The 16,475-nt window shown below is 37.0% G+C and overlaps 3 protein-coding genes across 3 annotated transcripts in view; 2 read left to right on the top strand and 1 right to left on the bottom strand.

The window, feature by feature from the left end:
• Window positions 1–7,127: 7,127 nt before the first annotated feature.
• LOC135222558 (uncharacterized) lies at window positions 7,128–10,236 on the top strand. The gene is made up of 3 exons (XM_064260644.1): window positions 7,128–7,523; window positions 9,093–9,283; window positions 9,751–10,236. The coding sequence occupies exons 1-3, from the start codon at window positions 7,283–7,285 to the stop codon at window positions 10,234–10,236; spliced, it is 918 nt and encodes a 305-aa protein (XP_064116714.1). The 5' UTR covers window positions 7,128–7,282.
• Window positions 10,237–11,022: 786 nt separating this feature from the next.
• Window positions 11,023–13,090, bottom strand: LOC135222557 (uncharacterized). Its single transcript, XM_064260643.1, has 2 exons — window positions 12,754–13,090; window positions 11,023–11,991 (listed from the first exon to the last, which is right to left on the bottom strand). The coding sequence occupies exons 1-2, from the start codon at window positions 13,088–13,090 to the stop codon at window positions 11,096–11,098; spliced, it is 1,233 nt and encodes a 410-aa protein (XP_064116713.1). The 3' UTR covers window positions 11,023–11,095.
• Window positions 13,091–13,668: 578 nt separating this feature from the next.
• LOC135222556 (uncharacterized) overlaps window positions 13,669–16,475 on the top strand; it is a 105,427-nt gene continuing 102,620 nt past the window's right edge. The window contains exons 1-2 of the mRNA XM_064260642.1: window positions 13,669–13,710; window positions 15,651–15,766. Coding sequence (XP_064116712.1) covers window positions 13,669–13,710; window positions 15,651–15,766 — 158 coding nt within the window. The remainder of the gene's footprint in view (window positions 13,711–15,650; window positions 15,767–16,475) is intronic.

The following is a 16,475-nucleotide window of genomic DNA, read 5'->3' as shown; positions in this document are numbered from 1 at the left end:
TCTTTCTTAAGACTGCGCAGACAAATTGTTGTGCAAAACGGAGCGTGTGGACCTGCCTTAAGGCTGGTCCACACGCTACGTTTTGCACAACTTTTGTCATGCACAGTTTCAACAGACGTTAGCAGATAAACGTTGCGTGTGGACAGGAAAACAGCGCAGTTTTGACTCCAGCGCAAGACGGTACAGTTGCAGCGATGACTGAGCTAGGAGAGCATAGATATCCATGAACTGTGCAGACAAGTCGGTACGTGTAGACGGTAGCACCGTCTTTCGTTTCATTTTGTGCCTCAGTTTTAATTCAACAAGCGACAATGTTTCGGGAATGATTGTACTTAATGCTTGTTTCGAGATGATTGTTGTGAATTCAAGGTCTTTGTAACATCTGCCAGTTGCCAAAAATCGTAACGTTGCTGTTAGCCTTTCATGTGGTGAAATTGCTGTTCTCATACACGTATTTTTCTTTAATGATATGGGGTGTCACTAGTCCAATAAATAAGTATATGTTTCTATGGTCCATTCGCATTGATTGTCCTTTATTTTTGAGTCTCTTTTGTGCCTTCACATCGAAGAGCTGGAGATCAAGGCTGATAACACAAAAAAAACAAAATATTATTATGGTATATTATTATCATACTGTGATAAAAATTCAGTTATAGTAAAGTTTATCACTACGTAAAGTAAACGAAGTCTTTCGAACACCCGAATGGTGTTCCTCATCAGTGTTAGCTCAGAATGCCAATGAGTTAGAGAGAGGGTAGTTTTCTTCTAAAGAGCTTTAAAGAATCCGGGGGACGGGGCTGGGTTGTTCCAAATTCAACAGGCAGTGGAGATCTTCTCTCTCTCCCTTTTCTATAACCCTATCGGCTCCATGGCGATTTAGGCGTTGTCCCCTATGTGCCAAATGTACTTCTCTCGAGTTTTTAAAGGCCTACCCTTCTTAAATTACTCCTTTTAATCCGTGGTCTGTCAAGAAGGTTTAACCTCCTTGGCGTTAGTTAATGTCTCCTGGGAGCAGTATACCTCTGGGTGTTTGTTCCCTATTGCCACGACACTCCTTCGAAAATATTTCCATTCTTCCAGGTCTCTGTTATTCAAATAGGCCTAATATCTTTTGGGCCTTTCTTGTGATTATCACAAGCTACCGGACTTCCACACAATTAATTTACTTAATATTGTGTTAATTTACTGTGTGTATATAGAGAGAGAGAGAGAGACAGACACAGAGAGAGAGAGAGAGAGAGAGAGAGAGAGAAGAGAGAGAGAGAGAGCTATTGAACATTTCAAAAGGATTGTGTTTGTAGACAGATAAGAGCGCAGCATAAATGTACAACAGTTACACAAATATGATTATCGGTAGCTATTTAATTTATTATCTATTCATACGTAATAAGATCCTCCGTTTCTTTCCAGTAAGAGTATTCATAACATTTTTATATTCTTTATATCTTCTTTTCTTTAGTTCAGAATAAGTTCCAGCTTTGCCATTTACTCGGAATTTTTCATTGTTTTTTCTTTGTTTTTGTATCAGTTTTTATCGTTAGCATACAAGATACCTTTGTATGTTTTGCCTTTTCTTTAGAAAAGTACTTACGACACTATGAACGATTTCTTCGAGTCTGTGGATGAAGATCAAAGCGAGAACGAGGGCTTCCTTCCATGTTGTTTGTAAGGCGACAGACACCTTAATGAGTCAGTGAGTGTTTTGACTGAGCTTCCCTTGTGGAGGCACGGGCTGTTTGACATCTTTATGGCCTGAGGTCAGCTTAAACACCTGAGAGAGAAACGTCAGAGCTGGAGATTTTTTTGCCACGTTTAAAGATAAACTTGTTTTATTATTGTTAAATGCTAGAAAATTACGAGGGCTATTAATAATTGGCAAAAAGTGATCAGCAACCAAATTATATTTGTGATGTATACTTATGCTGCCCTCGTATACCATAAAACATGAGTTGGAACATTTGACGTGGCACGGCCGGTCACCGTCCATGAAAGAGCCGATAGGTTCACTTTCATATACTATAAAGCTGGGAATTTCACTTCGTAAATGTCTTCTTTTCTTGCTCGAAAATAGCCACTGGGTGCTTTTCTCCTTAGAAAATCATTTTTCTCATTAGAAAATTAATCAACCACGTTGGCAAACGTGATAAAACACACACACACAACGAAAACGTGAACAGAGAAAAAGAGAGCCTATAGATGTTTGAATACCTGGTGTTATTTTCCTATTGAAAAATAAATTAATCACAGTTGACAATTTCATCTCTGTACAACAATAGATAAGCAGACGAAAGAAACAAATAAAAATGGCAAGCTTCAGTTAACGAATCTTTCGATGGGAATAGTCACTGGAGAACGATGAAGTTAGCTGGGGTTTTTGCTCTCATCTTTCCCAACAACTGTTAATTGGCTCAATGACTGTAAGACCAATGTTGCATACTGAATGTTGAGTTGAGTTGAATATAAAATTTAGGCCAAAGGCCGAGCACTGAAACCTATGAGGTCATTCAGGCTGAAATGGGAATTGACAGTAAAAAGTTTGAAAGGTGTAACAGGAGGAAAAACTTGCAGTTGTACTGGGAATCAAGTGTTAGGAGAGAGTATAAAGTGAGATGAAGACAGCTATGAGAGGAACGAAAGTGGTTGCAGCTAGGGGCCGAAGGTTCGCTGCAAAGAACCTTAAGTAATGCTAACAGTGTGCCGCATGAGGTCCACTGACGGCACCACCCACCTACGGGGATTGCATACTGGTGGAATAATTAAATCCTGAGCAGAGAAGTCGTCTGACCTTTAAGAAGGTAAAAAAAATCTGGCTGCTATCTTCTGTCCGTGACACGTGCCATTCATCTGCTGGACAAAAACTACGTTAAAAAAAAAAGGGGGGGGGGGGGGGGGGAATTGTCATAACATAAAACACCTTTTTTCTAAAACAAGAAAATATTGTTGTTTTTCTGAATTATCTTCTCTCCACAGAAGTAGGCAAACAAACCAAACCTAGATACTTTGCCTGTGTTGTATGTAACTGTTATTATGAAGCTAAAGTGGACACCACTGCAACTAGTTAACTTTTCTACAATATTCTACAAGGAAAAAGTCACATTATAATCTAAGATTAAATTGCGGTTTAGAGTAATATATTCAGCAACTACTTAATTCTTAAACAAATATATAGATACTTTTAAGCGAACGTATGAGAAGACCCTAAAGAAATGTAAAATTCAGGTTCTATAGTTCCAAATACACACTGCTTCAAAGCGGGTTGAAAGTGACAGTTTACAGTAAATAATGATATTAGACTTCGTTTGCATCAACATGACCTCATGTGTTTTCCGTTGCAGTTTGGAATAATCGTGCTTTTGTCTTCCTTTACGAATCGGTCGAATTATATAAGCGGAACCACAGAGAAATGACAGGCAGAAGACCAGCAGAACTAAGCATATATATATATATATATATATATATATATATATATAATATATATATATATATATATATATATATATATATATATATATATATATATATATATAGTTTGATATACATGCAATTAATTAGAGAGCACGTCAAAGTAATCCACATAAGGGAAACTTTAAGCTGCAGAACACCGTCACATATAGTGAGATGAAAATGTTTCTTTAAGCTTTAAACGGTTGAAGTCGACACTTCCCTGATCAGTGGTTTTTGTTTTTGTTCTTTTGAAATTGGCTGATGGGCATCTTTTTTTTTTTTTTTTTTTTGCAGGTTATGTTCAAATACCCTTCACTTCTGGGCTGTCAAATTTCTACACAAATATTTTTCGCAAATATTTTCACGCGAAATTTTTAGCTATTCTTTCTCATACTTGAAAGTGAACCTAAAATAGAAGCGGTATCCAAATGATGTAGGTACTCATTTTATCCTCTTTTCCTGGCGAGCACAAAACGTACCCTTGATTGAAAGAGTAAAAGCCGAGTCATTGTCACTAATAATGAAGGACGAAGAAGAAGAAAAAATACAATCATAAACTTTCCTTAATTATATGTATTTATGATTTAGGATACCCAAATCGATTCCTCGTGACCGGATTTGCTTTATAGCCGAAACCTTTTTCTTTAACCATATATTTTGGTCCGCTTTGGTGAAAAAATTCTAATTAGATTGTTTGGAGGAATAGTATATATGAAAGTAAAGATAATCCTTGTGCAATATATCCTCAGTTCTTTGTGCGCAATAGAGCTACTTGCAATCTGTTTATGAAGACAAAAGATAAATTCTTATAAATTCCTGACATGAAAATAGTAATGCCTATCCAAGTATCAGTTACCAAATCTTTTGTCTTTAGTTTTATATCCAGACAAATCCTGCCTTTCAAGGACTCAACATGAAGAAAGGACTGTTTTACGCTGGTCAGGAAATGTACTTAACTTGAGTGTAAACCGGGTCTTTAAAGAAACTGATCAGATTATAGGATACTGAAGGTTCTTGGGTTATTGGAGCAAAGCTGCCCTTATTTCTTCGGTTTGCAATGAGTTGCGAACGAATTACGATTTTATCTAATATTCTACGGAGTTCTTTTCTGACAGATCATAATACACTCATGCACAAAATATCGTAGCATTTTACGGATTAACAGATTTGTATTTAAAGTTTCGTATTCAGTTTTCATTGTAAGTTTTTTAGACTTGTGAGGCTTACAACGATATTTAAAAGCATGAATGCAATCAATTGTGCAAAGTTGTTGGTTTCCAGCGCCAAGCGACCACTGGTGTTGGGAAGCCAATTTATACATAAAAGCAATTAACCTCTCGTATATTATTAGGCTTCCTTATTCGACTACACAGTCTGGTGGTTTAGTAAAGTTTTGTCATTTTTCGCTGTATAACTAAAATCTAAAAAAAAAAAAAAAAAAGCAATTAAATTTTTAATCTAAAACTTATTATATTAAAAAGGTTCCCGCGCATGTTTCTTTTCATCTTATTTCCTTTCATCCTGACTGTCTTAAGTTTACACTGTATTAGACGGTGTAAATCAGTGCTGATAGGTTCCGAGAACTTTTCTGGCAGTTTTTCCAATGAAGAGGCCACCGATCTGTTTGAAATCCCTCGTCCCATTTGAGTCTTCTCTTTTTATGGGCGTTTTTCTCCCGTTATCGAATATAAAATTCAATAAGTCTGTGGACTCAATTGTTAAAGCGCGAGATATTGTAAATTAAAAGCTGAAGTTGATATCTATTTAAATCTCATTGAAATTTTTTTTTATTCGTGTTTATATATATATATATATATATATATATATATATATATATATATATATATATATATATATATATATATATATATATATATATATATATACACACACACACATACACACATAATATATATATATATATATATATATATATATATATATATATATATATATATATATATATATATATATATATATATAATATATATATATACATATTACTTTTACGAATATTGATTTTAATTTATTGTTCTCTACGCTACCATTTATAGAATACAAATCACATAATAATGTAAGATAATGAACTAAAATTTTTCATTCGATGTTTATGTGATAACCCTCAAGCGTTCTGTGGGATTAGTCGTACGATGAAATGAGGGCAAAACATGCCCTCGGGCATTTCCAAATAGGAAAAAGAAACTGGGACAGAGTTCAGCTGTTATTTTCTGACTCAATTTTTTTTTTTCACTGGTATATTCTGCGCTGTTTTTAACTCAATCTAATCTTATTGTGAATCAAACTAACTTTGATATTCAAGATTATTCGAAAGATTTTGCCTGAGCTTTGTAAAAGTTTTCCACTCTCAGAGCGTTTCTAGCACAAAAGTCAGCATGATTACAACCGGTGTAACCATATATTGCATCCCCTCCCCCTCCCCTCACAGTACGGTGACGACAGCCCAACTACCCAACTCCCTTCAGTCACCCCAGGAAGTAGTGCCCAGCTCTACGTTCTTTAATTATAATAGGCGCCTGTGTTGCCTTCAGTCTCTGTCTGTTCTGTTCTGTGGCTATGTTGGAAGACAACATTAATATTTATCAATGAAAACAGAGTAGGCCTAATGAGGAGAACAAAATGCTCTGCACACTCACCATCCTGTGCAGCTGCTGATGGCTTCTTCGGTGGGCTAACTGCTTAATTATTATCTATCACCATCATTAACGGCTCTGTCACCACCACTTTCACCATCGTCATCATGCGCTGTGAACACAGTCAGGGCCATCAACATTTTTATCATCACTAAAACTGGCCTCTTCATGGGCAGGCTAGGGCCTAGCTGTGAGTGGTCACTAAAAGAGGCAGATGAAAATCCACAATTATTACTACTTCCTTGAGGCCCTCATTGCGAAGAGACATTGTCGCAGTAATATCACAAGTCAGCTTCGTATTATTACCAGAAAAAATATTTAAAAGAGTAATCTTTACGAACTTTTAATGGACGCCACTAACTGAACTGAACAGTACTGAAAAGCAGGTTTCGATGACTGTCCACTGCACAGACGCACCGACGATTCAGCCAATCAGAAAACGTCCTGATCCCGCGCCCCGTTTTCATTGGTTGATTCCAACTCGCTTAACCCTAACACGGATGTACGTGACTTTCACATTGTTTTCAGTGCCGTGATATTTATCACCTCATTCTTTGTGGGAGTTGTGCCGTCAGTGCACCTCCCGTGGTGCACTTTGGGCATTACTATAGGGTTTTTGGAACTCATTATTTTAGGGATCGCTTTATCTTGCTGTCCAACCCTATAACTTCCTCTTTTCACGGTCTTGAGCGCTAATTCTTCGAATGTGCCTCATTGCATGCCCCAAATTTCTTAAAATCAAATAGTAGTCCCATGGTATAGACGAAGTGTTGGAATATTATTCGTTATGAAGCCCTCTCTCTCTCTCTCTCTCTCTCTTCTCTCTCTCTATCTCTCTCTCCTCCCTCCTCTCTCTTCTTCTTCTTCTTCCATTATTTCCCTGTAATTCTGACAAAAAGTAGGTTTTTCCGAAAGCTAACACACACAGTAGCCACACTCAAAGAAAGAATTATTGGTATTTGTGCTCTCTCGTACATATACTACTCCTTTGGAAGTTTCCCTTCATTTACTCTGTTCTCTTTGAACGTATTAAGCTGGCCTCACACTGGGCCTTTTTTTCACGAGCAGCGAGCCGTTGCTGCCGAGAATCGAAAACCGGGAGATTTTTGCTCGAGATCTTTGCTTTCCGTCTTGTTGGGAAGCAGCAGCCGCGAACAACGAGCGACAGCGTAGTGTAAACACACAAGATGGCTGCTGCTAACAGGACGTGCTCAGGAACTATGTCTCTTCCCACACAAAGACATCGGTATGTGTGGACTTCCTTTGCTCTCCATGGATTATTAGAAAAAGTAAGAGAGTTCCGAGTGTTGTGGGATCACACGGATGAACTTTTTAAGAAAACTACGCTTAAAAAGTGCAAATGGGAGGAAGTCACGAGAGCCCTGAAGTCTGAATTTCCCGACCTTAGCGATGCTGGCTTAACTGCAGGTAGATATCTCTTTTTTTTGTTTTAATAATTTGACCCATATTCCTGTATTCATATTATCATGCAAACTGTACATATAACTATTCTGCACAAGTAGCCTAGAACTATTGATTGATCATTACCTATAACATAGGCCTATACCAAGGCCCATAGCCTAGCCCATGGTACTGGTAATTGTGCTAGGGAATGATTGGTTTGGTTGGCTATGTTTTAGGCTTGGTTTGTATAACTGATTAAGTACCGTAGCCCTGGCCATAGTTTAGTGCATATTTTGGCATGGTAAAGCCTATGGTTACAGGTTGATATACCTATATACCAAGGGCCATAGCATAGTCTATGGTACTGTTATTTGTTCTGGCTAGGTTAAGCGTGGTTGGCTATTTTTATTTTTACTGTTGACAGCAAGCACCATGTTAGAGGCTTAGTTTTTGTCTCTATCTCTCTCTCTGAACTTAGCAATTTTAGACTTGTTATACCATAGGCCAGGCTAGACTGCATAGGCTAGGGGTAGCCTAGACTGAAATGAATGTATAATGAAATATAGCCTAACTGTAGGCAATATATTTTGGCATGGTAAAGCCTATTGGTTAAAGATTGAAATATATCTTATTAGGGTAAAAAAACCGCATGGTACAGGGGGTGGACCCATGTAGATCAATGTGTACAACATCGGAGATGGGCATCAGACGCGACTTTCTTGTTGGTGAGAAACAGAGCTAAAGGGACCTTACTCCGGTGTCAGGACGCATTTATAATGTACTTTTCTTGGGGTTGTACACATTGATCGTACATGGTCCACCCCTGTACCATGCGGTTTTTTACCCTAAGGTTAGCCTATAAATCTTGCAAGCTTGGGCCCCCTTGGGTTATTTGACAAGGTTTGTCTCACTGTGTTAAGGTTACTGTAGCCCTAATATTCTAATTTTAGTGATTTTAAGCTGTTGAAAACATGAAAAATGGTGTATTATTAGTGAATGTTTAGTATTACACCTAACTCATTCTTTATATATAAATTGCATGATTTCCATGTATTTTTCATTCATATATATTGTTATAATATGCACTGAAAGTCATTGGAAATCATAGGTTAGGTTATACAGTTCCCAAGAAGTATAATTGTATGGCATTTTTATACCATTTTTCTGATCAAAATTCTTGGCCAGCATTATTAATTGTCTAGGTTTTTTCTCAATGCTTTATGGCAGTTCTTAGCTTGTATTTTTCAATATGCAGGTATGTAAGCTAGGCCTCTATTCTTGTTGGATTATTAGCTGGGTTAAAGACTAATTTCCCTGAAAAATTAACAGTATAGTCATTCAAAGCACATTAAAAACTAGGCAAACAGTAAATTTTTTTTTTTTTTATAAAGATTGCCAGTGACCATAATGATGTAAAAAGAACCCAATTGAATTTGCATGCCCTCAAATGTATTTTCAAATAAATTTATCTTCTATAATGGCTTACTTGTACTAGCTTATGCCACATATAATATTCTAACTGGTAATAATTTGTGTATCATATGGAAATGTTAAGTACATTTATTCTAAGTTAACCTTAAATTTTCTAATCAGATGATGTCCAAAGAAAATTTGGCACGCTGAAGTCGACTTTTCAGCGGGAATTGCGCAAAATCCAGTGCACACCAAGTGGGTCAGCTGGTGCCGTGGAGCCGAAATGGGAGTATTTCAAGAGCTGCTCCTTTATGATTCCAGTGAACAGTTGCACTCCCAGAAGGACATCATTTGATACCTCTGAACCACAGGTAGTTACCGGACATACTGGTGTTGGAAAATTTTTAAGAAAAAAATGATAAACTTATACTTTTCTAATAGGATTTTAGAATTTTACATTTTCTTTTTTCTAATGAGAAACATGGTTTAAGAGCTAGTTGACTGAATTTTGCCTTTATATTCTAGTAAAAAGAAATATGTATATACATATATGTATCTGCAGCAAAGTGCTCTATTTTTGAGCTCTTCCTCTAAATCACTATATTGTAGGTCACACACTATAATTACTCTGTATTATAAAATTCAATTAGCATTGCATCATAGATTTGTTTAGCTCTTTGCTCCTTTATTTTTATATACCTTATAATAGTCATGTTATAATTTGTATGTCTACCTATAATTTTTGGCCACTGATGATTTTGAATAGGAACATTTAAATGTGCTGTAAATAAAAATGGACTTTATGAAAAATTTCATATTGTTATAAATTTTCTTACAGGAACCAGAGACTTTAGTGCTTTCAATATCAAGTGAACACTATGAAGAGGGAACATCCAATAGTAATTGGGGTGAGAGTGATGGTGCACAACCACAGGTGTGCAACATCCCAGACCTAACGCCACCCCAAACACGGTCTACTTCATCATTGTCCGTGCAGAGTGACAGTTATTTTGATGGAACCCATGCATCTTACTTCCATCCTCCTTCCTTTCCTTCCATTTCCCAGAGATCAGATACAAGGGTAAAAAAGAGGAGGAAATTACAATGCTCAACAGAAGGTGAACGTTTTGATAATATTTTGGATAAAGTTGATTCTATTCTGAATGAACCAGATCCATCATGTGATCCCGTTATTAAAGCAGCCACAAATCTTATAACAGGTTTCATGGCTCCCTTGTCTAAAAACGAAAAGAAAGCTGTGTACTTAAAGATTGTTAAAGTTGTGCAAGACCATCCTGTTGATTTTGATAATTTAGGTGATTAGTTTTTTTGTCTTGTTAGTTTTGTATTAATAGTCCTAATAATTTAAAAATTATATACAGTTTTGTTTAAAGATTCTATCAACATACACCTCTTAATTATGTAGTATTAAAATAACAATGCATTGAACAGTAGAATAATAAAACTTTACTTATAATGTTTGGTCTTTTTACTTTCTTTTAATTTTTGCAAATAAGTGTAGCCTTAGATGAAGGCATTTATATTGGTTGTTCTGTGATAGTTGTGACACTTATTTGAAACTAAAGTTCTCTGTGTATAATTAACTTGTTTTGACAGTACTGCAATATTACTACACAATAATGAACTGTCCAAAAGTCTAAAATAAGAGTTCAAAGCAAAAAAAAGTTTTTTTATTTTTGTGTTAGTCAGTCTTCCTGCATTTTGTTCTCTCGCTGCTTGCAATATTTCACTACCATGCTTAAATTTAACATCCAGTACTAAGATATATGTATTTTTCTCAAATAAGCCAAATTTATTAATTAATATGCAATAATTTATTTTCTAACTTTATTTTGAACATAAACAATATTACAACATTACTTACTTTAGCATATGAATGAACTATTTTCACAGGTTTTATTTCATGAAGGACAATAACGTCGAGTAATATTCACTGCGGATGCGCATTTTGAGGAGGTTTGCATTTTTATACATTAATGACATGAGGCATAGGCTTATAAGCACAATAGCAAAGAAAAAAAATAATACTAAAATATATTGCACAGTAAGAAGAAAATTAAATAAGTCCGGGCTAAAGAAAACATACAAATCATAATGACACTTTATGAAGAAAACAATAATACATTTTACATTTACACACAAAACCTATAAAATACAACTTCCTAGTGGAATAGTGACATCTGCTCTTGCCACGGAACTCTGCCTTCACCATTGAAGTAGGCCATGAAAGTGTCCCTTACAACTGCAGCATCATTCTGTGGGCGCCTAGGAATCGGCAGTAGGCCTATCATACCACCATTGCAGTGGTCCTCAGGCTCCAACATTTCTGCTGGTGCATATGTGTTTGGTGAACGGGTCCGTAAAAAATTGTGAAGGGAACATGCAGCTAAAATAATTGAATTGATGTTTTCTGGAGATGTATTAATCGGCTGCTTAAATATTCTAAATTTCGCAGAAAGTATACCAAATGCATTCTCTGATGTGCGTCTAGCACGAGAGAGCCTGTAGTTGAACATCCTTTTCTCATGGGTCAGTCCTCGACCAGGGTAAGGTTTCATTAAAGAAGTAGTGAGAGGGAAAGCATCATCGGCAAGAATCACACTTGGGCATGCTTTCTGCGAAAAAGGTAAGGACTTATGTGGAGGAAATTTCACCAAATCCCTATCAAGTGCCCTTTTCAAAGAGCATTTCTCCCATACACCTCCATCACTGGCACGTCCTGCACTACCAACATCTACATAAATGAATCTCAGCTTCGCATCGACAAGGGCAAGAAGTATGGAGCTGAAATGACATTTGTAGTCATAATATGTTGAACCTGATTTTGGAGGTTTGGCTATAAGAACTCTTTTCCCATCTAAAGCACCACAGCAATTTGGAAACTGCCAGAGAGAATGAAATTCTGCTTGGATGCGAAGCCATTCCTCTTCATTTGTAGGCATTTTCATATATAACGGTTGCAGAGCTGCATATAAGGCCTCACACACCTCAGGAACGACACTTGAAAGGAGGTTTGGGCTGATCCTGTAGGAATATCCCAGGGATGTTTTTGATTCACCTGAAAATAAAAATGAAATTCACTAGTTTAATATTTACCAGTCGGTGAACTACGACAACTATAGTGTGTTTACTTTTCTGAGATTGCTCTGGTGGGGCCAGGTAGAAAAGACAGAGTTGTCATATTTACAGGTATGTAAGGCCCTTTAAATGCTTCCCTGCAGAGATGGGCCTGCTTGAGTAGATTAATTCTCTTTCTATAATTATAGCTAGATGTACTGAATGGCCTGTTGGATCCTGCCACACCACAGCGATCTTAGAAAAGTAAACACACTATAGGCTAAGTAGGTAAGGTTAGGTATGTCGGTATACTCCAAAAGTTCTCTTGATTTGGTGGACAACTGAAGTACAGGAGGGTCTGCCCCTACTATAAATTATTGAAGGAATATATCAAATAGACGTACCTAAACAATAAAAACAAATATTTTTTCACAAGGGTTTAATTTAAATATTTGCCACCTCTAATGGCACTAGGGTAAAAAACCGCATGGTACAGGGGTGGACCATGTACGATCAGTGTGTACAACTACAAGAAAAGTACATTATAACGCGTCCTGACACCGGAGTAGAGGTCTTTAGCTCCGTTTCTCACCAACAACAAGTCGCGTCTGATGCCCATCTCCGATGTCAGGACGCGTTATGATGTACTTTTTTTGGGGTTGTACACATTGATCGTACATGGTCCACCCCTGCCTGTACCTTGCGGTTTTTTTACCCTATGTCATAACCTAATTATCCTATAGGCTATAGCCTAGTAACTTACCTGTGGCCAAGTGCCTCAATGTGACTGATAATCTCTGTTCTGGTGGAATAGCCTTTCTCATCCTGGTGTCTTGCTTAGCAATCTTGGGCCCAACAAGCCTCAAGAGATAATCAAAATCTTCTTTGTTCATCCTGTGGTAGTTGTAGAAGGCAGCGTCATCTCCAACCTCATTTCCCGACCCTACAACGTTAGTCAAAGATACCTTTATCCTCTCTTCTCCTGAGCCACTCTCGAACCCACAAAACATTTTTTTGTTGCTCTTGCATTCACGTAAGACTCCAAGAACACACATCACTGCAGCACATCTTGCAACAGTCCGACGATTTCCGGGCGCCATGATGATATCAGCTGATCAGTTTTGTTTACTTTTTCCTACTGCTCCTCGAAACCACGAGATCCTAGTGTGACGATACAACACTTTTGCTCGCGAGCATCGGCTGGATGCTGGCCAAAACCGCGAGCAAGAAATGACTAGTGTGAGACCAGCTTTGGGCACCGTTGGATAAACAGTTCCTTGCATCAATACGTCCCTCCCCCACCCCCTTCCTACCCAAATTACTCTGGTTGAACAAGCAGTCTTGAATAGAGCCAAAATAATGTCTAGCTCTGAATGATACTGAGGTAGAAGTGTGGCTAAGCTATAGCTCTGCTCTACGACAAAAATCTCTCTTTATGTACTTTCGGTGGCCTTGCTTAGACGCTGTATGGATAACTGTATTGTCCGCGAGTTGTTTGTTTGTTTTTGTGACATAAAGGAACCTGACCAGAAGAAGAAGAGCTCAAATGAAAGACACAAGAGCACATTTCAGGAAATATTAGGATAACGTGAAGTGTGTCTGATTCTTCATCGATTGTAATCCCGCTGTATGTTAAATTCATAATAAAATGTAGATATCAGATATTAGATTAGATAACATGGGAGTATTTCACGAAGCTCTTTCATCTGACTCAGAACAGGTAATTACAAAATTGTCCAACATCTTTCTTCTGTTAGGGAAGAATGTTTTATCGTAAACCTTATGAGTTACCCTTAGTCGATAGATTTACATTATTATTGTTATTGTTGTTGTTGTTGGTGTTCTGAAATAACAGTCAATCTATGAATAACCTTCGCAGAACAGAATTGCCACAGTGAAATGTGAAATGAGATGAATTTGAGATGAAAACCTAAAATGAATATAGGAATCATCAAGTGCTACCGCCCTCCCACCACCCCACCAAAAAAAAAAAAAAAAAAAAAAAAAAAAAAAAAAAAAAAAAAAAAAAAAAAGTTGTTTGAGAGGGAGAGAAAAAAAAAAATAGCTCAGAGACTCCCTTCACATCAGCATTCATGACGCTGCCAAGAGGACTTTCCCAAAATGCCAACGGTGCAGGATTAGTGAGAGACGCAGCAGCAGCACCAGAACTACCAGATTTCAACGAGCGACCTTCGAAGCTTTTCAGTGGATCCAAATTGCACCTGCTGTGTCAGTTATTGTGCTGTGTTTATTCTGAATGCAGATGAGCAGTTACAGACAGTAGCCAATATATACATTACATTTAATTAACCGGCAGATTGTGGATGGAATTTACCATGAAAAGCGAACATTCTCCTACTGTTATTCTACCGGAATACCAAACCCCTAAAATATGATAGTTTTCCGTTTCCTAGAGATAAAAAACAGGAAATGAGATTTTATAAGTTACTCCTGACAGACTGAATGAGTAATTCCTATATTCTGTGCTGATACAACCCTCTGCTGCCGCTCGTAACACATCGATTAAAAGGATGATAAACTGACGTCTCATTCATTTCTAAGCAAATAATTTATGCCTTCACAAACAAATGACAACATCCGTCCGGACTCTCAGCAGCGCGTCTACATGACGGTATATTATTTCCTTTAATGTGAATTACCGAGTTTCCTACATCTGCTCTTCACATACTTTTCTCGTCATTTCTCCATCTTACTCGCTTGTTTATCCAGTCCTTCCTTTGTGCTCCATATTGCCCTGTTCACTCGATTCTTAACCCTAGTTCCGTTTCATCCAATCTCTTCCCACAAGCTGCTTCTCCTTCTTTCTAATCAAACTCATTTCTCTTCATAACACAGAGAGCCAGATTCTGAACACAAACAATAAAAATAACTTCCACTCTACACGCGATGACAGGTGATGAAAGAGATCGTATGAACGATGGCCCTTTCATGAGTGAGTAGTAGACAGGGGAAGATAACTGCAGGGTTTCCTTTGAGAAATGAAAGACAGGTAACAGAGGAACCAGAGGTTAAAGATGAAAACTATATTAGACAGTTAGACAGGGAATAGTTGATTTAAGGATTATATAGCGCACACGACACTATTTCGTGCTATTAACATTGATTGTCAGGAAGTTTGTGCTTAAGTGTGCATTTGAAAACGAAAGTTACAAAGTCTGAATTTTGAGTGTTTGCAAATCGAAAAACTACATTATTATCGGATTCTTAAAGCAATTTTTCTTCACACAAGTATGGCACTCTGTAAGTTCTGAATTATTTTTGAGAGCTGAAATAAGCCTGCCAATTAAAATAATATAAATAGATGTTGTTTACAGAAGTGATTTTGATCCGTAATGAAATACAAATGTTGCGTTAATCAGGAAAACTACGCATAATTACTAAAGTGATGATAAACTCTTATGTTAGCAAAAAGTTACGAAAGAAAATAAATACTGAGGTAATTACCAAGTGGTTATTGCATCACACTAAATGAGCTGGTGTTGAGCAGATGAATAAATATTTAAAAGGCAGAAATCAATTCTCTAGGTATGAAATACTATTAAATATTCTTTGCTCATCGCGTGTAATATTTCTAGCTTTTCAAGGAAACGCCTTAGGCTATAGGCTTTAACTCTATTTATATATTTCTTTTTAATTCAGTTTGAAATGTATAAAGAGAATTATTTACTCTACAACATGGGAAGAACATCTGAAGATTCTAAGAAGAGTTTTCAAGAAGCTACGAGAAGCAGGACTAACAGTCAACCTAGAGAAGAGTGAGTATATTGGATTCGAAGTTGGAAAAGGCCCTCGCTCCTGTAACTGCTAATGCAGAAGGTATCCGTAAGGCTACTCTACCTGTTACCAAGACACTGCTACAGAGGTTTTTGGCCATGGCTGGATTTTATTGCAGTTTCTGTCCAAATTTCTAAGCCATAGTAGCTCCCTTAACAAACTTAACCAGTTCCAAAGCCAAGTCTGCATGGAATCCAGAATCTCAAGAATCATTTGAGAAGGTAAAAGTCATTTTAACTTTACTACCAGTACTTCATGCTCCACACTTCACTAAGAAATTTGTGATGCAAGCTGATGCATGTATCTGTAGAATTGGAAGCTGTTTTACTTCAAGACGATAAAAGTAATATCTTACATCCTGTTTGTTTCATGTCTCCGAAACTGAAAAAATATCAGAAAGTGTATTCAACCTTAATCACGGCAATGAAAAAGTTTAGTGTATGTAAACAGACCAAGGAATGGAGAAATTTTTGTTGTCTGATCACAATTCTCTCATTCATGTAGAGGATGAAAAATCAGAAACAAAGATTAACAAGATGGTCTTTGCGCTTGCAACAGTATAATCAAGAGTGCAGCAAATTTCTGGTAAGAGCTACGTAATTGCAGATTATCTATTACTTTGTGAATTGCTGGATTCAAACCCAGGATAACCAGTTTTCTGGGTAGAGAAATCTTATACATTATTGTTTT

This window comes from Macrobrachium nipponense, chromosome 3 (assembly GCF_015104395.2).
Source record: "Macrobrachium nipponense isolate FS-2020 chromosome 3, ASM1510439v2, whole genome shotgun sequence".
NCBI classification, from domain to species: Eukaryota; Metazoa; Arthropoda; class Malacostraca; order Decapoda; family Palaemonidae; genus Macrobrachium; species Macrobrachium nipponense.
Note: the sequence above shows the minus strand (reverse complement) of the source record. Positions and strands in the feature narration are given on the sequence as shown.

Coding starts and splice junctions, on each gene's coding strand:
- LOC135222558 (XM_064260644.1), top strand. CDS start 7,283: ATGGCTGCTGCTAACAGGACGTGCTCAGGAACTATGTCTCTTCCCACA. Junction 7,524..9,092: donor CGATGCTGGCTTAACTGCAG/GTAGATATCTCT, acceptor TTTTCTAATCAG/ATGATGTCCAAAGAAAATTT. Junction 9,284..9,750: donor TTGATACCTCTGAACCACAG/GTAGTTACCGGA, acceptor ATTTTCTTACAG/GAACCAGAGACTTTAGTGCT.
- LOC135222557 (XM_064260643.1), bottom strand. CDS start 13,090: ATGGCGCCCGGAAATCGTCGGACTGTTGCAAGATGTGCTGCAGTGATG. Junction 11,992..12,753: donor ATTGAGGCACTTGGCCACAG/GTAAGTTACTAG, acceptor TTTTATTTTCAG/GTGAATCAAAAACATCCCTG.